Below are 24,580 nucleotides of genomic sequence, written 5' to 3' on the forward strand. Positions count from 1 at the left end.
TTTGAAAAGTAAACTCGCGCGAAAGGTATTCGCGTAACATAATGCTGATGAGCTGCGTAAAAGTGGCACGCAATGTTATTCACTGTCCGTTTTGTTCTTGTTTCCTCTCGGTAACAGATGAATCGATTGAACGTATCATATTTTATCACGCTCCACTTTGCAAGAGGAGCCTTCTCCGAAATCACAATTTTCGCTGGTTCTCGCGCGCGGCGCGACGCGGCGCGGCGTTCGGGGAAGAGCGAACGGGGCCAATGTGCTACATCAGCATCCCTGCAGACTCACCTGCACAAGAATGTCGGAATTCCTGACTACCTCTGACGCACGGTGTATCCCGTTCTTATATACACACGCGCGCGCACATCTAAACGCCTGTACATGTGTTTATGACCTTTCGTTAAGAAATCAACTCTATTGCAATATTGTTTTATCCGACGCATATGAAACAAATGCATTAAATAATTTCTTAATATATCGCGCTTGTTCAAAGCAAGCGCAAAAACGTTGCGCGATTTACAATTTCACAAACAAGCGACACCAATGAAAAGTATCGTAACTGAAACATTTTCACTTGTATAATATAATTATTCATTTCAGTGATCAGCAGAATCTTCCAGGGTAGTATGATTTATCGTAATTTTAATATAAAATGGAATTAACACTATCGCTATACAAATAATTTTTCAAGACGATATAGCGGTTACAATATTTTTCATCGCTGTCGGAATGATACCAATAATTAAACGCTATGTGTGTGTCTAAAGTTGTCTTTTAATGCAACTCACATCACAACATCTATTTAATCAACTATTATTTGTTTACTGCAAGATGTTGCGGAAATGCAACGGGTGTGTAATGCCATGCACAAAAGAATTATCGCGTTACGTACTTATATAAGAGTCAGCAGAAAGTTTGATTACGAAAACGTGCGCGGGCACGAGAACGAAACGGAGAAATTCCCGGAGAAAGAATGCGGAATCACTGCCGAACAATATTGGACACGCTATACCTGTATGCAATTTTCTTGCTCTCATCAGTCGCGCATCCTTCACCACGGCGTGATGCATTGAGCTGTAAAGCCGACATACTGCAAATGTTTAATAGAAAGTCAAGTTTTATTAATGAGAATATATCTGAGAGAGAAATCTTGACAAATATTTTGCGCTTTTGTACAATAATACCGCGGTTAGAGTAAAAGTATAATTATAAATAATTTAAAGTGTTTCTCTTCTTGCGTACATCTTGAAATCCGCAAGTTACTTTCACTCCAACTGTGCAATCTTAATATTATAAATTTAAAGTAAATTTTAGAAACGAGATTGATGCCCGCTTTAAACGATTTATAATTCGTATCAGAATTTAGGATAGAATTCTATTAGTAATTTTATGAGCCGTGTAATACGAAAAAAAGGAGAAGCTTATATAAAAGAATATATAAACAAAATTAATATTAAAATACATATATACGCGTCAAGGTATAGCATACAAATAGAATTCTATGCTAAAATCTAACGAATTACAGATCGTCTTATTATAGGACAAAAGAAGAACTATAACTATTAAAAAATAATAAATATAACTATTATAAAGAAGAATATATGTAGTTGCAGAAATATAATTTTGTTTAAATATTCAAAAAAACTTGCTGTATATCCATAGTGTGGACTTAACAATTAGTTTATGTAATCATTCAAATAATATATTTCAACAAATTGCATTTACAAATAAGAGCGTTATGTCTTTACAAACGTTTTAACAAAAGCTGAATAAAGTTCTTGTAATATATCGGCAGTTATCGATCGACACTGATAGAAGTATGTATAGAAGTGGGGGGCAGATTAATGCAGTCGGAGTATTCAGATAAAATTTGATTTATCTTATCGAGTGAAGAGTAACGATTGATTTTTTTTCTTCAATATTATATTATTATATATGATTATATATTACTTTACGAAAATCTTACTTAAAAGATTAACAATTAACATCAATCCTAGTACATTTATGCATATTTTATATAATGTTAAATAATAATTTAATTGAGCGATTACCTCAAAATTCTGCAGTTTCACAACATCTCAACATTACGCTATTAATTATTACTTACCACGTTTGACGAGAAAAAACAAACACGTTTGTGAGAGATAACGAAAATGTCACAATTTAATTTTTTTAATAATTAATTTATCATTTCGTTTCTCAAAGACAGATAAAAAGAATTTCATATAAATTCGTACAAGCTCGACGAAGGCACGCGAGAATTGGATCCAGCGATCCATGAATCGCTGATCTATGCGCTACGGTACTGACGCGCGAATCTCGCCGAGGATCGCCGAGGATCGCCGAGCGATACCGACGATCCTCGAGTCTGGTACCGCGAACCGCGAGCCTTGGCGTGCGCCGCGAGCGGCGAGACTCGCTAGAGTGCTCCGAAAATCCGGCGCGAGTGCGGCCGCGTGATTTGTCGCCGCGCGCACTCGCTGCTCGATCATCGGCGATCGATCGTCAGCGTGGCGTGGCCGAACCGAACCGTCGCCGTGACACTCGTCGCGCGATCAGTGCGCGTCGCGCCGCGTGATCGTACATTTCGTTTCGTCGCGTCGCGCTCGTCGTCGGACGAGCGCACGTGCAGCGCGCTTACTAGTGCAGTGTGCGTGCGAGTTTGCGCGAGATACAAATTCCTCGCTCATAACGGATCCGAGATTCTTCGAGGAGGTCGCGGCGAGAGCGGCGGTGCGCGAAGCTTCAACGAGAGATCGAACGGAACGTGTACCGTCGTCTTTTTCGCAAAATAACGAGTTTCGCGCGACGTGACGCGACTGATGAATTAATAAGGAACGGCATGGCGATAACCCGCCGTCGCGTCGCACAGCTGTTTTCTGCGAAACGTACGATGTACCGTCGCCGAGCTCGTCCTCGCGGTTGTAATATATATTGATGCTACGTGAGTTTAAAACGAAAGAGTGCTTTGAATCCTTGATTAAACCGTAGAGAACAACTGTTTTCTTTTTTATTATTTATACATTTTAAATATAATATATACTCGACCAATCGTTATTACAAAATTATTCAGGAATAAACAATTTAACAATCCATTTCTATTATCATAAAATTTGCAAAAATGAAAATTGTCGTTTGTTTAATGGAATCTTATTGCATCGTCATAGTAACTGAACGGCTTCAATTAACCTACTTAATCGAAATAAAAGCAGAAATTGGTTTCGTAACTGAATAAGCTAGAATAATAATCTGTCTGACAATTGAGTGAACTAAAGTAACGTCTAAATTCTGCACAATCACTTTAAAAAAAAAAGCAATCAATCGGGTCGTTTCTCAGAGAAATTAAATTCGAAATAGTTTAGAAATAATTGAATTAACTGTAGCGCAAGATACGTTTAATCTAAATTTATTTGATAGGTCAACAAAAATGGGACGCTCGAGCGGCTTTTCTTCTGATATAACAGATATTCATTCTAAATTCTTCGAGCAATTCCTCTAATAATAGATAATTGCCGTAATATCCAATCTGTAAGTTACCTAATACTAGATAACTAATAATAGATCGTGAAAAACAAGGAAGAAAAACAAAGATCGAATAGCCTATGGCGGATGGCGACTCTTGTTTCGCGTGACAATTAATGGAAGCTGCGATAAGCTTATTCATCAATTGCCCATCCGCCTGCATGATTAGCAATCTCAGATCTTATAAAAACAAATAATTGTATATCGATTATACGACGTCTTACAGATACTCAACATATGCCACAAGATTCAGAGACGTCTGCTAAAAATTGTATCATATGACGATAGAAAGAAATATTACGTACATTTATTTTGCATATTAAACAATCACTGTAGCTGCCAATGGCAACACACCGCGATCGGCAATAATATGCACGCGTGATACCCGTGATAAGGGCACACACATTAACGCGGGTTATCAGCGTTTTCGCGGAAAACGTTTGGACGTGCGGTTCTTTACATCCTCTTTGTGCCAGATTGTGACTTGCGACGATGATTCTTCTTCGTGCACTTTCGGTTTGCGTGATTACTATTGTGCCATAATCCGGAGACACGTAATAATGCGCATGAGAAACGCAAACTCATCGATAAGTATCTGCCGCGAACAAAGCGGCATATATATAAGGCATATGTTAAATTAAATATATAATAGGAGTCAATAATTAAAAAAAAAAAATCGAAAAAATGTTGCAAAAAATAATATAAAAATTGTTTTGAAATTTTCCAAATTAACTAATCTTATCAAAAAAATTGTAAAAGGCAGTGCGCGGTGTGTATATAGGTGTGAATTTTTAAATAATCTTAAAAAGTTCTCTAAAATTATAGGATATTGTAAGGAGAAGCAATACAAACTAGATTTCTATTCAGTTCCTGAATCTACAAGACATAATGAAAAAAATAAACTAAAGATAAAAAAACACCGTAAAAATACAATCGGGACTCATTTCAGATTGAAGAAGAAGAAAATGAATAAAAATAAGAACATTGAACAGCAATTCACACAAAACTAGAGTGAATCGACTGATCAAACCTTGAAAAAGGACGAGATGAATCCTTCACCTACTGCCAATCGAAGTTTCCTTCACGGAAGTGGCAAGGCTGCCCTAATCTCTAACAAAGTCGTTTACGCCACTCTCGATAGCTTAGCCCTAAAACGAACGCGATTACCTCTACAGTTGCTTCCCGTGGAGGGCGACAATGTCGTAGATATACCAGATAAAAAAGAAAAAAAGCTCGTCAATGGAAAAACTTCAATTAAACGACCATCTTACAAGGTATGTCACTATTCGTATAGATATTTTGCATTTACTTTTATTACAAGTTCTTATAGAATGCAGATTTTATTGCAAGAAATCCGAGAACCTCTGTAAATTCTAGTCAAAAAACATTTGAAACTTTACTTAATAGATTAATCTCAATTTTTAGAACAGGCCGGTATTTAATACAAACATATTTAGTATAAATATTTTAAGATTTTTAATACAAATATATGTTTTATTGCAAATAAGAAAATTTGCAATAAAAAGAGAGCTTTTTAAGTCTAAAACGATTTTATGAATGTCTTTAAATGTCTTAAAAATTATTAAAGATGTCCGAAAAATAAAAGTCAATTTTCTAATGCTAGAAAAATTTCTAATTGCGTTGTTTATTGCAATTTATGCAATTTAATAAGATTCAAACAAGAGATAGATTTTTCTGAATTCTTAAAGGTCCAAAGAGACTCTGTCACGATTATTTTTACGCATAACCCGGATATGTATTTAAAAACACAAGAGTTTACGTGGCTCCCTAAGAAACTGAGTAAGAGTTTTCTCTTACGTACGTGAGAATAAGCACGGGATACGCACATGCGGATACACGAGCAAAAGGATGCTAATAGTCGGAGGAGTGGCTTGTTAGCTCTTACGACGTTAGCTCACCATATCGGATAAGAATCACGAAGATGGAGCACCTCGATCCTTCAACTATACCTGTCGCGCATTTTCGCGATAACGTTATGCGAAAAAGCTCATTCCCATCCGAAAACTTAATCCGCGATTAAAATGCGACTTTTCCAACACTACATCGAGCGACTTTTATCGCACGATATAGTTTATTGCGGAGCAACTGCGATTTCCTTGTATCGCCGACATTCCATCGGTTTGATGGGAGTACGGAATGTGACCGACAGGTAAAAATCACGGCTTTATACAGCCGACGCACGTGTTACTTTCTGTAAAATCACGAAATTCCACTTTAACCACTTAATCGCACCTTTCTCACAATAAAATAAAATATTTTATTGTGCGAGGAAAATTACTCTTCGTTTTTGTTGCAACAAATTTTATTTTTACAGAATTTTTCTTACCGATTCAACATTTCCCTGCAAATATATTTTCACAGGAAAAACTGTTCCTGATTTTTATTATCAAAGCTAAATATGTATATTATTCATATATGTTATGTATATATTCTTTGATTATGGACTGTATACAATAGTTTCTAAGTTAAAATAAAGAAAAAAATTGTATTAATATTAAAGATTAATTTTATTTTTGTAATTTCTAAATCTTTTATCATACAAGTGACATTCAATGTAACCGACGATTGCAGAAAAAGCATTTGTTGATTAAAATAATTAACATTTCTTTTTAGAGAAGCATTGTATCATATTTTAAAAACACATATTAGGTATTCGGTGACATAGAAATATTTACATTTTAATTATATTACTGTGAAATGGAATTTTTTCTAACTTTTTAAAAACTTTCTCTCTTAAAACACTTGCAACGATCAATACAATTAGTCGTCCATTTAATTGTGCCCTATTTCGTCATTAGGTGAAATCCGGAACGAGTCATCAGTGGAAAAGTTACTCCAAGTGCCTGGCCTTCTCCTCCACGAAGACGGAGAACCAGTCGACAACTCGTGCCACCAGAATACTAGATTCCAGAACCGAATGCAATATCGAAAATACTCCCGCAAAGGAAATTCAGACACCAATAAATGCGACAGGAGTCGTAGAAAATACCGTAGAAAGTCCATTTTCTACAAGGCTGTCGGCGAAAGAAGAACTTCACACTAAGGACTTTCGAAGCGACAATAACGATGATTCGACACATACGCAAACGGAGACGAATTCTCGCGATGGTACCAATCTCGAAGATCAAAATGAAAAAGAAAAATGCTCGATCGAAAGAAGAAACTCCAATACATCCAGCGACTACGAAAGGATTAGCCTAACGGACTACAAAGTGTCCACACACGATCTTCAAGTTCCAACAGTTCCCGAATCCATCGCACACATTTACAAGCTCGAGAAAAATTCTCCGGTTCCTCCGAAGATAGTCACAAAGTCGCAGTCCGTGAACGATCTAGCGACGAGAGAGGCCACGTATGAGAACCCATTCGTGGAATACTCGAATCAAGACACGGGGTCGATTACGAGCGACGAGAACGATGACGCGTCGTCGTCGTCGTCGCGGCATAAGAAGAAGAAGAGGCGATTTACCAGAAACGTACTGCACTATGTACCGCGGCATCTGGTAAAGCAGCCTAAGAAGAAGAAGAAGAAGCTGAAGAAGAAACTCACTCTGAGTAGCTCGCTGAGCTCCCTGAAATCATTGCAAACAGCGCCCTTTCCGGACCGGACCGTCCCAAACTCGTGCGCCAAGACCAGGAGCCTGTCCAGGGACGAGTTGAGGACCGCGATTATCTCGTCGCCCACAAACTTCGTTCACGTGGCGTCCGCTACGAATCCCAACCTGGTACGGGACCCCGTCGGATTCGATCTGGAGCAGATCGTGATTACTCATCAGCAGATATGCGCCACGTTACCTCTACTCATTGGAAAGGACGAGCGAGGTAAGAATGGAAACGTCGAGCAGCCCAAGGTTGTCGCAGGAATGCGAATACCTCCCGCGAACGACGTAATTTCCAGGCAATCCAGGCAAAACCAATCAGCCATCGAAAGTGTCGCGAATGCGTTCCCCTGACACATCGTCAGATTTCTTCGTTGAGTTCGATAATCGTGAAAGAATTTATGCAAATATCGTCTTGCTCAAGTACGACTTGATTTGCGCAATTGTGCCTTTGAATTTATACAACGTCAAGCCGGATAATTGAAAGCATTGAGCAAACAGCACGCATAATATAACAATTTTCTCTTTAATAATAAAATTAATTGTTATTATAAGTAAATAGTTATTATATTAAAAATAACGAGCATCATAAAAAATAATTATTAATATTACTTTATAATTAATTACATTTTTCCATTTTTTTTCAAAGATTTGGTTACGCGTTTGAATATAGATTTTAATTGTATTAAAATATATCTATTTATTATATTTTACACTTCCCCCCCACGAGAAAGGCCACTATAATAAGATATCAGAAAAAATGCTATAACACTGTTCAACAAAAAATTAGCACATTAGACCCTATATTAATTATAAATATCTTTTTGACTGTATTCTACACAACAAATTCCTTTTAAGAGCTAAAAGTTCTAACAACATAATTCATTTTGATTGCAATAAAACTTCTCCAACACGTCACATATTGTAGTTACAATAAGCCAAAATACTAAAATAGCCTTTTTTGCAACTTCAATCACCAATTTCTCACAATTGTGACACGATATAGTAATTTAGTAAAAACAGAATCGTATTCAGCGCCCAAAAAACTAAACGATTATCTTTATTCTTATGCATTTTATTGTTGAATAAGTGTAATTGATAATGAGATAACTAATAACAATTATATTTCTTCTAATATTTCATAATTGAACTTTCTGTTAAACGGAGTGAAATTTAGAGCCAATTTAGAATCACGCCTTTTGATCAAATTAGAGTAATATCGAAATATATTATGCTTTTCTTAAGAATCTGATAGGAGACATCAGAAATTCGTAAACAGAGTAATTTCTAAAAATAGACATACAAGTGTTTCAAAACATGTGAACAAACTTCAAAAGTAATATAAGGGCAAAAGTTCTTACAAACGTTTGTCTTATTTGTCTTTTATCCAAAAAAGTTACAGATAGTTTTATATTTCTCATTACAAACTGATTCACAGATAGTATAAAGTATTATCACTAAGTAGCTGAAATGAGTGAAATCGGTTATTATACACACTGCAGGTTGCAACATATAACTTCAGTATAATTTTGAATTATTAAAATACAAAACTCGAAAAGAAGATCAAATTATACAAATAATTATACAAATCTTTTTATTACTCTTTATGTTTCCAATATATTTCTGAAATTATACCCATCATATTTTAAAATACCCTGTATAAAATACGAGGGCAGACGTTATCTGTTTGTACACAAAGTAGCACTTCCTACGATATACAGCGATATCTATGAGGTAAGATTCTGACGACGGATTCTCTTGCAGATAAAAGCGATCGAACGAACTACGCGGAGATACAGAGCGACTTCTCGCAAGCGGCGAAAGTTTTGGAATCCGCCCAGATAGTGAAAATCGCAATCGGGAATCAAACCGTTTCGCCGGAAGAGATGTACGAGCCAGTCTGCGAGTCTTCCCCTACGGCATTGCCACGGGCCAACTGCAGCTTTCTGTGGAGCAATCGTGGGGCGAAGACTTTTCCAAATGACAAGCCCGACGCGACGGCTACGTACCATGCCTCAAGGGAAAACGACGACGGCACCGACAGCGAGGGATACGACGATGTCGGACCATCGAACTTCGTCGGTCAAGCGGTACGGATTATCGTACGTACGGAGATTCCGTTATCGCGAACCTCGACAAAATCGAAATTAATTTCTGCGAACTAACGTAACTTTGTGCGAATAACGAAGAGTGTGAGCATTTCGAAGTAAACAATTTTTTTTGCGCGACAGCTTTGGAAGTCTGAGGATTTTCGAGGAAGAAATCTATTTATTTTATTAAACGGAACACAATTGAAAGACATTATGTCTGTGTGCAAAATTGCCATCTAAAGAAATTAGAACCAAGTAAACGCTTGAAATAAAAAACGCATAGAAAAATTAATTTAAGTAGATTATTGGAAAAAGAGGCTTTAGTTTAATTATAATGATTAATATTATTATTATGCATTCTCGAGTACATTCGCGAACGTCGACGCAAACAAGCTTAGCTTTCGCGTGATTGCTAAATCAGGTAGTGCGTTAAATTGGCAACCGTCGGCAAAGGTGAAACGGAATGTCAAATAATCGATTCGCATCGCGCGATACCTGCATGCTTGCAAATTGCTGCCGGAAATCAGGTATCACGAACGATGCATATAATTCGATTCACTTATCAAATTTCGCCTTTCAGGGCCACATTCGCACGCGCCGTCTTTTTCGCATCAAAAATTAGCGACGTACGGTTTTGTCGACGCGTGCACTCGACCGCTCAAGTGCAACGTAAATCGTTCGTTTCTTCATATTACAAAATGAATGCACGATGATGAATTTCTTATCAGGAATCCGACTACGACGACGTGGGTCCGCCGACCTCTCGCCTTGAGGCGCCCGCCGTCGCTGACACTAACTGCGAGGAGATTTACGACGATGTGATGCCGCCCAGTTTCAAGCAGGACAGTTCGAAAGCCGTCGACGAGAGCGATTACCTGATTCCGGAAGCCAGCAACGAGGCGTCGCGCAAGGAGCCGCCCGTGGAATCGCGAGCGACGTCCAAGAGTCGCGCGGCGGAGACGAACGACGATCAGTATTTCTCGACGACGAACAATGAATATTCCAGCGTAGACTGCGAAAGTCATCTGGGCGAGGAGGAGCGGGACGAGCTGGGTGTGTATGACGACGTCGGCCTGCCGCCCGGCGAGGAACGTGTCAATAGCCTTTATGCCGGCTCCACGCCCGTCTCCGTCACAGGATTGACCTCGACGAACGGCAAGGAATCCGAGTGGGAGGACCTGGAAGAGGCCTCGTGTGCCTCGCGCTGCCCTCGTCAGTCTAATGATCCGTGGTAAGCGTGCGGGAATGAGAGAACAGTGGGAAAACTAATGGGGTTTCTTGAAGAAGGGGACAAAGACGCGAACGATATTTCATCTTTCGCGAGAAGCAAAATAAGGCTGAGATACCGCGACAGTTGATTTCGAGAACCACGCCGAAGACATCGCAAAGTGCGATGTCCGTATTTATATTGTGAATCCCCGAACGAGGCATGTCTTTAAAAAACAGGCTGTCCAGCTTTTCCCGTCTGAATAACGCGTCAGGCAGGTATCGCGAAAGGAATTCGCTCGGCGCGCGCGCGCGCGCGATAAGACTCGCTTCGAAGGTACGCACATTTTTTCCGCGTTACAACGATAACGGAGCGAAATTGAAAACAGCGCGGCTAATTGCCTTCACCTCGACCGAAGACGATTAATCATTATTAGACCCGCGAAGTTAATACACACGCGCGGCGAATCGTTCGCCGCAAGTGTTTCGAAAACACAATACGGGGAACGTCGTCGCGATAGCACGCGGCGCGATTCAGAACGACATTATATTAAATATCGTTATCGCATTCCGCCCGAGGATGTACAAGCGTTTAACATGATTAATGCGATGCTATCTTACCATAGATAATTATAGCGCTGACAAAGACACGATAAGAGCTCGAGATTATTAAACACCGTTATAAACAACATAGATTCAATACGATTACGATAGATACACGTGAGCCTAAAATTTCAGCGATAGGGGGACCGAAGGACAAGTCGCTCCGAGCAAGAAGAAGCTCGCTCAACGATGGTCACGGAATGTCAGGAAGCAACGGTCCAGGAGATCTCGCAGAAGCATCAAAACGACACGGATGACCCGCGATACCGCCGTCGACGGTGAGTACCGGAGAAGGAGATTTTACTGTCGGGTAAACGGCGCGTGCCGTAACGTAATATACCGCTGAGAATACACGGGTGTCTCTCCTTGAAGGCATGCATCTCCCGCTACAACTGGCGTTCCGCAAATTGCGTATAACGTACGTAAGATTTTCGCGTGAGACTTGTTTTTCCAAAGAGATACGCCGCGATGCACTATGCGCTCATTTAAAATTACGCAGCGCACGTGCATGAATTAAGGTCCCCACCGTTGCAAGGATGTCGCGTGACACTCGTGGGAAAGTGTGAAGAATGATAAATGTTACTTTATCTTGCACATTACAACATAAGCAACGTGCCCCGAATGTTTAGTCGTGCGCCATACGGCAGCATCGCGTTCTATTTGCTTATAGAGATTTTAACTGAATTGCATATATAAATAATTTCGATGAGAGAGATTACTTATCTGTAGCGTCACTTGCAAGACAGTCTGCCGGCGGTCTGATTGCCGACGGCAAAAATAGACGCGCCGTTAAGATAGAATTGTTATGTAGCTATCGTCGACAATATCGATATTTATAAACGTATTACACAGACGCTCGCATCACGGAACTGCCCAGTGACTTTTCAATGCTGGGTGGCTGCGGTTCTTCCAACTGCGTTTCGACAATTCGTACTTTCGACATCGCCCGATGATGTAGTCTTCCTGAACGACACGTCAAACACGCGACGCGACTTGCCCAAGCTCTTTGCCATTCGTAACGCGTACTTCTCAGCAAAAAAGAAAACGAAATACCGCATCCGTAAACATTCGTATTCGCATAATGTTCGAATAAAAGACGAACCGCTATTATCGAGATCTCCTTGTCGAGATAATATATAGGTATAGACAAGAAATACAAGATGAGATTTGCTACCGAGAAACTGTTACCACTGTTATCGAGATCCTATTATTAGAAATGAGTGAGAAGTCCATTAGCTTTAATACTACAATTAAAACTTGAAACCGTATTATTGAAACTGTATGAAAAGTAATAAGTATACCGACGCGAACTGATTTTATAAATCCGAAAATAATTCCTAATCCGAAATGTCTTCCGATGCTTTCCAATTTACTGCTCTCGAAGGACAATTGCAACTCGACGTGGAAATCGTTATCATCTCGATAGGAGTTATTCTTTTGAAGCAACACAACAATCAAAGCCTCTCCTCTTCAAGATCCTATATTATTGATTATGCGCGAGAGGTACATTCGCGAATTGACGTTACATAGATCGACTTTTACTTTCGGCAAACACGTGTACGTGTTCCGGCGAGTTTAGAGTAGGTCCATAATTATACCTGAGAAAGTTCTGACGCATGACGATACCGATTTTCCAATATCGCAAGACGTCGATCAGCGAGCGTTCGCCACGTCTTCGGGATTCCCAGGCCCGGATTGGCAGCGTCCGGGAATTAATATGCCAGAAACGACTTTACTCCGAAACGAGTATCGCGACGGTGTGTCGAGAATTGCGGTACGTATAAGAGATAGCGTATTTATCTCAACAGTGTCACGGCCGCAAACACGGTTCTGCGACTTTGTGCAACGAGGCAACGTGCGAGTGAGCAAGGCGCGGTAAATCCGTGATCGCGTTCGTTCGCAACGAACGTCGTGTTTGAAGGACAGTGGGCGGTGGTAATTGACGTACATATATCGTTGATGCCGCCTTTAATGTAATTGAAAGACAAGGCCGCGCGAGGTCGAGGTGCCACGACAAAGCACCTACTCTCCATTAATTCCGAGTTCCGCTGCACATCGCGCCGCGTGATCAGAATGCGTACGTAGTTGCGTACGAGGAACGCGAGCCAAACCGTGCCACCGTGAATGACCCACCGACGACGGCGACGATTTTGACATCAAGCTGCAATCATTCTGCGAAAGTTGGGTAAACTGGAAAATATTGGAGGAAAATTCCTAGCCATCGCGCGAATTCAAGATCGCGAATTTCATACATGGCAATTACGTATATGATTGTTTTGGCGATGACAAAATACAATAGGTAATCTATAGAAATTGCAACAAAATTATTTTTTAAATTGTTATATATCAGAGTGCTTCCTTAGCTAATAAAATTTTTTTCAATCTGTAGCTATATTCTACTTCACATCTTTACTCTCCATAAAAATAACTACATTCGTAAATTGAAATAGTAGGGGAGACCGGGGCTAACTCGACACGCACCGGGGCGAACTTGACACTAGGCTTTTTGCCAATTTAAATCTATCGTAGAAACTTACCTTTCCTACTGTAAATGCATCTTTATGTGCCAGTATTATCAACGGAATTTGGCAACATTCTGAGTTATAGTGTAATTTTTAGCGCGACATAAGCGTTTTTGATAGTGAAAAGTAATTTTTCTGATCTCTCGAAAATGGTCTATTCTTTCATCGAGCTTTCGGGCAAAACTAAGCGACGTACAGCAAAATTTCCTGAAGCAATTTTGTACCTGAAGGAACGCTCTTTAAATGTGCACCATTAAATTTGCTTGAAAATTTTAATTAATTGTTGAAAATTGCCTTTGAAAAAATTGTGTCGAGTTAGCCCCGGTCTCCCCTATAGGCAATAAAAAAATTAAAAGACATAGATATATATATATATATATAAGCATATGTTCTATTACTTGTTTATATATTTTTTCTACTTTCTCTATCCATATTTGTTTTATTTATCATCAATTATCAAAATATATACTTTTAAGAGTAAGCTATTAAGAGAATTTTGTTTGTTCGCATTTGACATTTGAAAGAATTAGAAAAGAATTCAACAATTAGTGCGATAATACCTGATTTTTAAATTTAATAATTCAATTTTACAGAATTTATGCTTATCGCAATTTCTCTCAATTCTCTTATCTCCCTCATACTCTCTATTTAAGTATAATAAATGGAAATATTTTCAGAGAGTTTTTAAAACATAATTTTATCAGTTTATTTAAAAAGCAATAATTAAACAAATTTAAAAATTGATTTTATTACAATGTTTAGAACATCTATTGCACTGTTATCGCCGAAAACAAATGTATACATAATTCATACAGATAATTTCACAGAATATTTCGTAGAATAATTACTGCGTTGCACAGAATACTAATAAATGGATTTTCACCGCTCCAAACTTTTCTCTTACCTCTTGCCGCACACTAATTACGCTAATTAATTCACGAATATCGTTTTCATGTTAATACGGTCGGTCATCCGGAAAGCATCGGCATTCTAATGGCACCGTGTTGTATAACTTATCTGCAGATAAGAATTTCAATTTAATTGAATCTAGCTTAGAATAGAATGACGAGCGGATTTGTGAATAAAAATACCTCGCCGAAGACATCAATTCAATTTCGCGGGGATGACGACAAGGCTCGCGCGACGCATTGTACCGTGATATATCAGTAAGGATGATCGCACAGTCGCGCATAGTGTTCAGGTATAAAAGCTACTTGTTCGTCACACGTGTTTCTGCGACGACCAACGGACGTAATCACGTAACGCGCGCGCACATGCGTGCGTAATTGCCTTTTTTTTCTCTCCTTCTCGCAACATGCGACCGCCATATGGGCCGATAGATGAGGATGTCGTAAGCTGTCCGTTGTAATACGAAATGCGTCTTAACTCGCGGGAAAACTAACGAGAGATGCGCGAAGCGAGAAACGGTAATTTATACACGCTCGTGTGCGCGAGATTGATACGAGAAACCGATTATTAATTCGAGACGGCGAATAAAGCGCGATGCGAAAACGAAACAATGACAAACAGTTAACAATAAATTCAACGAATGTCGCTCTCGCTATAGCTAAGGCAAGAAATTGAAAACGGTTTCGAGTGTCCCGTTTTATAGAAAAACGATTTCATTTTGCACGGTCATTGCCTCGAATATCTAACGCACTAACGATCGGCTTGATCGTAAGCTCGCTGCTCGAGTGCTCGCCGCACGCTCGATGCGCGCGATAATGAAACGCTTCTATCCTGATACTGCATCATCTGTACATTATTAACTGTACTTTAGGAATGAGTAGGAATCATTTAATGCGCTTAATAATTGCCCGATGATATCGCGACTGAGTATATTTGACACCGTAAAGCGTCCATAACAACATTTCTACGGGCACTTCGGCGAACTTTCGTAAACTGAGATTTCTATGAAAAATAAGATTTCGTTATTCTTCACGGAAATGCTTGATGAGGTTTCTCACGAAACACAGCGCTTGACAGTGTAAACTTATTTCGTCAAGAATAAATACCAGTTTTTAAAGGGGTTTTCACACAACTAAACTGATTTATTATACCGGCACTCTGTCAGTAGCGCACGTAAATTGATGAAACTTATTATCGGTGGTACCTCTTTAGATAATTATTACGAATAAAATCGTCATTATTACAAATTACTTTGGTTCTGTCTACGAATTATTTAATAATTATTATTGCAGCTAATGATTATATATAATCGGACATGAAGTAATTTTCTTTAAAATTATTTCAAAAATAATAGCTCTTACATCATAAGCCATAAGTGATTGAAGATCTTGAAAAAGTGCTATATTTCTATAATACAAAATATTTATAAAGATTTTTTTTTATTCATTATAGAGGTTTGATGCAAAATATGTTTACGACATAAAATATGTAAAAAGAATTCTTCTGGATTGTTTAAAAAATATTATATATCACTCTTAATTTCAAATTTTTATTTCTATTACTCATAGAGTAACACACTATGTCGTAGTTGCAATGTATCCAAATCGCGCACCTACCGATTATATATTTGTATCTATAAGGAAAGACATTAATTTAAATAACGTGCGTTTTCAACAGAAAAATTCTCATCATCTTTTATCGAGTAACATCTCCGCATTTTCAGGAGCTCCCGGAAAACCGCCGAAAGTGTTTTAACATAGGTCTAAATGCAAATAAATTTTAATCTTGGTTTAAACTCACTTTTCATCTTTTTCTAAGAGTTCTAAGAGTCAGAAAAAGATAAAAGATAAGTTAAAGCCGAAATTATATAAAGTTAATCTGCATTGCTGTAAGAAACGGATATTAGTCTTCGAACGAAAGCCTTCGTCGTGTGAGAGTTGCTTTAAAGAAATCGTGTGAGGGCTCCTTAAGAAACCAGCGTGCGAGGTGAAAGCGCCAATGCCGCCAATTGCGCGCTCTCATTGTCAGTCACGGCCGAGCCGCGAGCTGTACGGTCGCTTCTCTCGCGGTTCTCTCGCCGAGTTTTCTCGCGGCGCGCGAAAATCGGCCGGATCTCGCGCGAGAAACGGAGTTTTTCCCCGCGGTAGAGGAAGCTCTTTTTCCTCTACCGCGTCGCGGCGGAAACGTCTCGCGCGTCTAAACGGAGGCGCGCGGAACGCGGACGCGTCCCGCGCCCGCCGGCGCTCTCGTCTTGTCTCGCTCCCCGAGCTGCGCACCGAGACGAGATGTGGAAATGAGAGAGACGCTGAAGATCCGACGACCCAACACGCAAGGTAAGAAAAACGAGAGGGGGCCCGCTCGTCACGCCGCTTGCCTGCGCACGACCGCGTTCCCGCGAGCACCTAGGATTTCGCCAAATTTCGAACAAGGATCCTCATTATCCTTAAACTGATGGGGAACAACGGCGGCGCGGCGGGAACTTTCCGTCATCGTGAGACTTAATTCCCTCACAAACGTCCTTGATCCGTCGATCAAGTCGCTCCACCAGCGAGAAATCGCCATCGCAATTATCCGATCGCGTCTTTTAACTATTTCCTATATAATTTCTCTTCTTCTCTATGTTTAGAATTTTTTCCAAGTTCAATTAAGTAATTGTCGCGTCTTTAGCCCAATTCCATCGCTATTGCGCGATGATTTCATTACCCTACAAATTTCATTACCCGATAAAGTATTTGTGACGTATACATTTCATAGTTTTATCCTTACATTATATCTCTTATTTTGTCTACAGCTCCGTTAAAAATGATTCTAATGACGATCGCGAGTTACTTCAATCTCGGGAAAACGGCTCGGGAGAATAATTATAGAACATCTACTTTCCTCAGTAATCAATGAAAGATCGAAAAAGTCCGCAGTAGACTGCGCTCTCCTTTCCTCTCGGAGAAGCTGACTCGAATTCGAGTTCGTCGAATTTTAATTTGTCATTAATTTCCCAGACAGCGCCACGTCCAAAATCGGGACGTAAAACGTCTTGAAGACATCCTTTTGGACACATATCATAAGACGTCTTATGCCCCGATTTTGGACATGCGTGCGCCCGGGTCTTTGTCTTTGCGCAGTTTGAATCAATATTTTGTACATTCTTCGATAGCGCGAAATGCGTTATACATAAAATTGTCGATTGCCGGCCGACTCGGCGAAAAACGAAAGTCGTCGTCGTCGTCGTCGTCATCGATGGACGCGAAATTCCATCGCGGTGGGGAATCCGATCGCGTGTTCGGCGTGTTTCGCCGTCCCACGGCCTTATTTGACTCAACTCCGCGCCTGTTTTGTGTCCCTATCGCCTGTTTCCCTCGTTCGCGAACGTGGTCCAGCACGCGTAGGCGAGAGAGCGCGTGCCTCTGGATTCCTCTGGTTCTGGCTCGGCTCGACGAGTCTGACCTTGAAACCGGATGATTTCAAGTGGCCGTCAGCCTGGGCGGCGGATCGGTGCTTCTCATCGGCAGCGAGCCGCAGAAGAGCGCCGGGGAGCGGAGATCGGCGGGCCGGGGCGATGATCTGCCGCGGAAGACCCAGGGCCTGGTGCAGCTGCGCGTTGTCAGCCTCGACGAGGACGTGGACACCCAAGAGACGTCATGTTACGTGCACGAAGGTACCTGCGCGGGGTATACTTTAGGTCACGCGATTATAAAGAGATGGAAGGAATTGTTGGCGTTACATTTAAGTTCATTACCTTCATTCTCGCGTCATATATTAAATAATTGTAAGAGACACGTGAATTCACGTGTATCTACTTAGAAATCGTTCGATGAACGCATCTCTATCTGTCCTAACGCGATTTTTCGAACATCCTTGCAACGCGCGGTCTTGCCCAAGAGATATTTATGGAATAAATAATTGTTAATGCGGCAGTTTAACTCTTTGCGACATTGCGGGATGTGTTGTTTACACATTCAGGAAAGAAAGAACGCATGAACACTTGAGAAATGTGACACGAAAGTATATACGCGGGGTTAATACTGTTGGTCACGCGTGAAAACGCGATCAACAAATAGAAAGAATTGTCATCGTGGAGATTATTGATTGATATACTGTCTGATATTATGTTCACGTTTGCGTTTCCCTTATCCCTGCATTTTATTGGCTAAGAAATACATCAATTAATGTATTCGCAAAGCATCCGTGCGATAAACAGTTTTTTTTTTTATTTGCTCTGATAGGATTTTTTGAACATCCTTGCAGTCCGATATTTAAGGAATAAATCACACTGTTCAACAAAAAATTACTTTTTTTTCAAGAACAAGAATTGTTTCCCGTAGTTTCTTGGACGCTCGTTCGCCAAATTGCTCTATTACGTCACATTTTTAAGAAATTTGTAATTGTTTCTATAATTTTTTTCCATAAAAAATTTATAGAAAACCGATTATCTTTGTCCTTATGCATTTTTATATTAAACATTATTGATTATAATATTAAAGTAATTTAAATCGACCGTAACTGGCAATATATAACGTCTTTACCGATATGAACATTGAAAAACCGTGAGCCAACTTGGTTTGTCGGATTCACCCTGGCTGCATGGGGTAATATTTTTTCGCGATAAAAATTTAAACTATTGAATTTAGAAATTACGTCAACTGACCAAAACCTATGGTCGAAGTTAATAATGTCTCGATGATGATCTGAAAATGTGCTGTGTGAATCCGACAAACCAAGTTGGCTCACGGTTTTTCAATGTTCGTATCGGTAAAGACGTTATATATTGCCAGTTACGGTCGATTTAAATTACTTTAATTGTTATTCTATTCACTGGCAAAATAAATTTATTATTCTGTCTATTATTAATTATTATCAAGTAAGAAAAAACGCGCACATTTGTAGACATATTTATGCATTAATCTGCAGAATAGCGAAGCTATTTAAATATTACTTTAGACTGGAAGATATTAGAATCTATATCTTGAAGATTTTTTACGCTTCTCCAGAATAACAGAAAGAGCGAAGAATGAGCGACAATATAACATCTTCGTAACAGATCTTCGTAACTCCCGGTTTCTCTGATCAGACTTTCTCTTTATCAGACAACGTTTCCGATGACAGCACGTACGAGAGTCTGTATTCCTGCCAGCCGGATGACTTCAGCAGCGATTCAGAAACGGAAACGAGCATTACGCGGCAGCCGCATGGCGATCGTGTAATCGACGCTTATCTAGAATGTCCTACGAGGCCGACTCCGCCGCCGCCAAGAGAGGCCAGTCTAACTCAGACCTTGGGCAGGCGGATAAAGATGCTGCGCAGGACCTGGAGCATCACCAAGGGCAGCCTGGGCAGGATCAGGCGGCGAACGTCCATCGACGAGTCCGGCTTTGACGACAAGGAGCAGTCCGTCGTCAATGAGCCTCACGCCGACGCTGGAAGGTACTTCAATTTCCGGTTGAAGCACTTCAGCCGAAAGAACGTCGTTAGCCCGCCGACTTTCTATCTTGATGAGAACGACGGAAACGATGGCACTCGCGACAACGACAACGGCAACGTCAAGGAGGCGATTTACACCAATAGCCAGTACATGGGAAGCGGCAGCGACGACTCCTCGAAAACTCCGACCGGCGTTGATGTCGGTGAGTCTCGATGATTTACCAATCATCGTTTTTTTTCTTTTCTTTTCTAATTTACAGCAAGGTGTGCACGCGACAATGATATTGAATTCTACGAAACGAATTGATAAATAAAGTATGAATTATATAAATTACAGTGGATAATAATATCTTATAAGCATTATTGCAGACTGAGTCTAAGATTCTAGAAACACAGAATGATAACTAGAGATAATTCGTTGTAAATTTCTCTAAATAATAAATTAGAAATCACAAACGGTCACGAGGGAAAACGAGTTTTATTGGCACATCTGCGAGAGCGACCTGATTTTACCACTAGCGATTCTCACAGGCGAAATATCGAGTTTTTGCTCTGCGATTTTCGGAATATTCCCATACGCGTAAGAATGCCACACGCTGCACCGATGCATAAAAAGCGTACGGTTGTATACTTTCACGGGACTCTAATGGTACTTCCTTCTAATTAATTAACGTACACGCCAGAATTTACGATCCATGCGCGCTCGCCGACGCTTGACTGTCGAGAGCGCGTTCACGCATGGGAATCAGTTGCATTGATAAAATATTATTGTTTTAGATCATTACAGTGTGCTTGCCGATCAGGAGCCTCTCTATCAGTTTTATGCGGCCGCGGTGGCTCGCGTTGCTTTCGAATCGGATTCCGAAGGCTACGAAGAGGTAATGCTCTTAGCTATGCTTAAAATTTAAGGCCATCTTCAAAAAACTTTTTCAAACAGATTATATTTACTAGACATTGTCAGAATAGTTTTCAATAGAATGTAATTTTACAAAATTGATATTTTTTCTGATAATTTTTGTAAATAAAACATATTAATACATTCTTTGTACAACATAAGGAGATTTTTCTTGTTGATCTTATTTTTTTAATACTACATTTTTTTATTGCGTGGCTCACCAAAATCTATAATTTTTTAGTTTTCTTATTTTTTAAATACTGTTTAAGACATGGTAAATTGTTTCTTTACTTCATGATTTGTAGAATTTAAAATAAATATTGCTTTATACAATGTTCCGTTCAGGTAGAAGATGTGATGTGGAAAACGGAACCAGCTGCGGCAGAGCTTGCTAGATCAGGACAAAGAATGCTCTGGTGTCACACTCCACAAGTGATACATAGTGGCCTCTTACGTAAGTTAAAAAACCGTATATTTAATTGTAGAGATATTTCTCACGTAGTAAAATATATCGAGAGTGAAAAAAATGGTCGTGAAAAAAATTAGCAAAAGAATTTTTAATATTAGGAAAACTAACCCCGGAAGAGAAGAAGATTCAAGAAGCGAAGTTCGAGATCTTAACGTCCGAAGCATCGTACTTAAATTCTCTTCGAGTCCTAGAGAACGAGTTCCTCAATAATAATACGCTAATGAATGAGATTCTAAGGCCGATCGAGAGAAAGAAATTATTCGGTGGAGTCCCGAGCGTGTTATCGGCGTCGCAAACGTTCCTAGCTGAACTGGAAGCTGTGTGGAGGGAAGATCCGATGTTGCCAGGCTTATCGGAGGTATTGCTGAAGCATGCCGAAAAGTGTCAGGCCACGTATGTGGCGTATTGCTCGAATCAAGTCAGCATTGACACAACCCTGAAAGAACTCAAGTAAGATGATCCCATAAAATACATATATATCGCTTTTTATATTTGTGTTTTCGGAAGCATTTAGATAGTATATTTTTTAATTGAGTAAGACAGTAATAAATACACATTGTTTAGCATTTTATGGTTATCACGCTCTTTCCGTTGCAGAGATCGGAGAGGCGTAAAGTTCTTAGAAGCTATCAATCGCATACAGATGCGACCGGCATGCCAAAATCTATCTCTGCATTCCTTCCTAATGCTACCAATGCAGCGTGTTACAAGGTATGTACAATATCAGCCTCAAACCAGTTATTTTAACTAAATTCAAATCTCATGAAGTTTATTTATTAGATATCATGTAAATTTTGAACTTCGCAATTGTTATTAATTAAAAATTTATATAGAAAATAATTTACACGCTAATAATTTTGCGTAGATTACCCTTACTAGCTGACGCCATTCTTTCCAAATTATCGATGGGAAATTCAGACAGAATGTCTTGGGAAAAGGTTTTATCGACATTGAGTAACGTCGTTGCTGAATGTAACGAAGGTGCGCGGGCTGCTGCGCAAGAAGCCGAAATGGAAGCTTTGGCAAGGTATGGCACACTATTATTACTTAGTATATTCTTAATTTTTTATTATATAAAAGTATTGCGTAAAATAAGTTACATGTATTTAATTACAGGAAACTGGAGTATGCCTCGAAAATTAAACCAATCATGCTGAGAGGCAAGCAATTAGTTAGAAGTGGATCGGTCGTGCAATTGTCAACAAAAACGGACACCGAATATAAGCTCACATTCGGGAAGAAATTTATCAAGACGCCACTCTACCTTCTACTACTCACTGATTATCTTCTAGTCACAAAATTGAAATCTAAGTAAGATATTATTTAACATAATTGCGTTTTATTTGTTTCGTTGAATTGACAGCTCTGAGTGGGAAACTCCAAATTTCTACCAAAATTGGTTTCATATTACGATTGCAACTTTTATGGAAAGAAATTGTAAACCCGTTGCTTTCTATTTTGAAAAATTAAACTGGTTCTATTTAATTTATTTATTGTTATCGTTTGGAGATTTCTGTTTCTCCATGAACAGTATCGTACAGTATCGTGATATTTATCCCCAATATTGATGAGATTATTCATGTTTTCCCTGTATAAGAACAGATAACCGGGAAAAGTAATATTGATCGATTGATAAAGATTGATCTCTGTCAACAAAACCGGCTTTTCAAAAAATGTGAAGAAAAAATCTCGCCTAAACCATCACATCTACTTAAGCCGCGCACGTGTAGGCTGTAATATTCGATTCTGATTTTCGTGTATAACATGCGTGCGTGCAATCCTTGAGGAGAATGCTAAGTCAACGGAGAGCCAAAACGGTTTGTAGAAGCAGCTTCGCCGAATTCCGTTGGCAGGGATCGTTTATCGGTAGAATATTGATTTTCGAATTCTCTGGTCTGTTATTGTTATACGGGGAAAATACATAACGTGTACCTTTTGAATAAGTTCTTTTATTTTGATAAGGAAACGAAGTTTAAAATAAAATACTTTGCAGTGCTCATGACGAACGCTACACCGTCATAGACGCGTGCAAACGTAATCTTCTGGCCCTAGAGTCGGCTTCCGAAGAATCGCCATTTGCCGGTCGGAACGCTATGATATTGACTTTTCTGGAGAATCATTGCGGCAGCCACGTAGAATACATCTTGACGTGCAAGAATAATACGGAACGAGAACGATGGTTGGAGGCTGTCTCGCCGCCTAAACGTGGCTTAGTTGGAGAAACGTTGTACGAATCTTGGGACTGCCCGCAAGTGATGGCCAAGCACCCATATTCACCAAATCAACCAGACGAGCTGTCCTTACAGCCAGGTAATATATCACACATTTAATGTATATTTCTACATATATGTATTATATATGAGGTTTATGCAATAATATTTTTATCACGTTCTACATATCCATCAAACAGATATAGTCAATAGAACAATTTTGATTTTAAGAAAAAAAAATCATTTTTTTAATAAGAATTTATTATCTTCTTCAAGTTTTACAAACATTCACGAATTAAATCTTTACAAAGTACCTCGTATAATAAAAAATCATTAAAAACTTAAAGATACTTTTTCTTAAAAACTGATTCTTCAAAAAACATTTTCTCTTGCAGTATTTAACAATTCAGTTATAATTATATTCCTACTAAATTATTTTATAGTGAAAAAATCATGATTCTGGTAAATTTGGTTGTTTTGTTCTTTAGGAGACGTAATAAACGTACTAAGGAAAATGGCAGATGGTTGGTATCACGGTGAAAAATTGTTAGACGGCGAGCAAGGATGGTTTCCGGCGAATCATACAAAAGAGGTTGCATCGGAGCACGTGCGTGCACGGAATCTAAAGCAACGACACCGTCTTTTAGCACTCAGCAATAGCGTAATACAACAAAGAAGAGCGAAACAAAATCAGGGGATTCATTGACGAAATTAAAATGTGATCTGAGCTCGAATCACTGACATTGTGATCGTTAATAAATTATTTGTTTATACATACGCGATTTCTATGATATTTCAGTATTAAATATCCCGATTAACTACGTGCCAATGTAATGTTACTCGTTAAAACAATTTTCTAATATCTTTTACCGTATATTGGAGCTACAGAAAGCTGACGAGAAAGGTGTAACGGTATATTTTATATATTTCTCCTTTGGCTTTCTCAACAATTGGGTTTTTACGAGGTCGGGATGTTAGCCCGACGCCCAACCCTCCTCCTTTATCCGGGCTTGGGACCGGCAGGGAGACTTATCCATAACAAGCCCCCCAGGCGGAGTTATTTTACATATATATTGTATATAAAGGTGTGAAGAGAGAAAAAAAGAGAGAATGTGTAACAAAAGT

The 24,580-nt window shown here is 39.4% G+C and overlaps 1 protein-coding gene across 6 annotated transcripts; it reads left to right on the forward strand.

Moving 5' to 3' along the window:
* The first annotated feature begins 2,354 nt into the window (after positions 1-2,354).
* On the forward strand, positions 2,355-24,230 carry Exn (Ephexin). 6 transcript variants are annotated; one of them, XM_077402686.1, is made up of 16 exons: positions 2,355-2,938; positions 3,412-3,522; positions 4,466-4,790; positions 6,336-7,359; positions 8,901-9,238; positions 9,955-10,457; positions 11,171-11,313; positions 19,548-20,084; positions 20,659-20,759; positions 21,122-21,230; positions 21,344-21,695; positions 21,843-21,956; positions 22,111-22,272; positions 22,362-22,556; positions 23,239-23,555; positions 23,944-24,230. In XM_077402686.1, the coding sequence occupies exons 3-16, from the start codon at positions 4,563-4,565 to the stop codon at positions 24,159-24,161; spliced, it is 4,341 nt and encodes a 1,446-aa protein (XP_077258812.1). In that variant the 5' UTR covers positions 2,355-2,938; positions 3,412-3,522; positions 4,466-4,562; the 3' UTR covers positions 24,162-24,230. The 6 variants fall into 6 exon arrangements, with proteins under 6 accessions (XP_077258812.1, XP_077258809.1, XP_077258810.1 ...); XM_077402683.1 differs by lacking the exon at positions 3,412-3,522 and having other exon boundaries at positions 3,993-4,790; XM_077402684.1 differs by lacking the exon at positions 3,412-3,522 and having other exon boundaries at positions 4,342-4,790.
* The last annotated feature ends 350 nt before the right edge of the window (positions 24,231-24,580 follow it).

This window comes from Temnothorax americanus, unplaced genomic scaffold (genome assembly GCF_048541705.1).
Source record: "Temnothorax americanus isolate GAGA-0224 unplaced genomic scaffold, ASM4854170v1 Scaffold16, whole genome shotgun sequence".
Taxonomy (NCBI): Eukaryota; Metazoa; Arthropoda; class Insecta; order Hymenoptera; family Formicidae; genus Temnothorax; species Temnothorax americanus.

Bases quoted from the DNA above. Each gene is read 5' to 3' on its own strand.
- Exn (XM_077402686.1), top strand. From the start codon at position 4,563: ATGAATCCTTCACCTACTGCCAATCGAAGTTTCCTTCACGGAAGTGGC. The intron at 11,314-19,547 runs GTGAGTACCGGA...TCTCTTTATCAG, and splicing joins CCGCGATACCGCCGTCGACG to ACAACGTTTCCGATGACAGC. The intron at 23,556-23,943 runs GTAATATATCAC...TTTGTTCTTTAG, and splicing joins CGAGCTGTCCTTACAGCCAG to GAGACGTAATAAACGTACTA.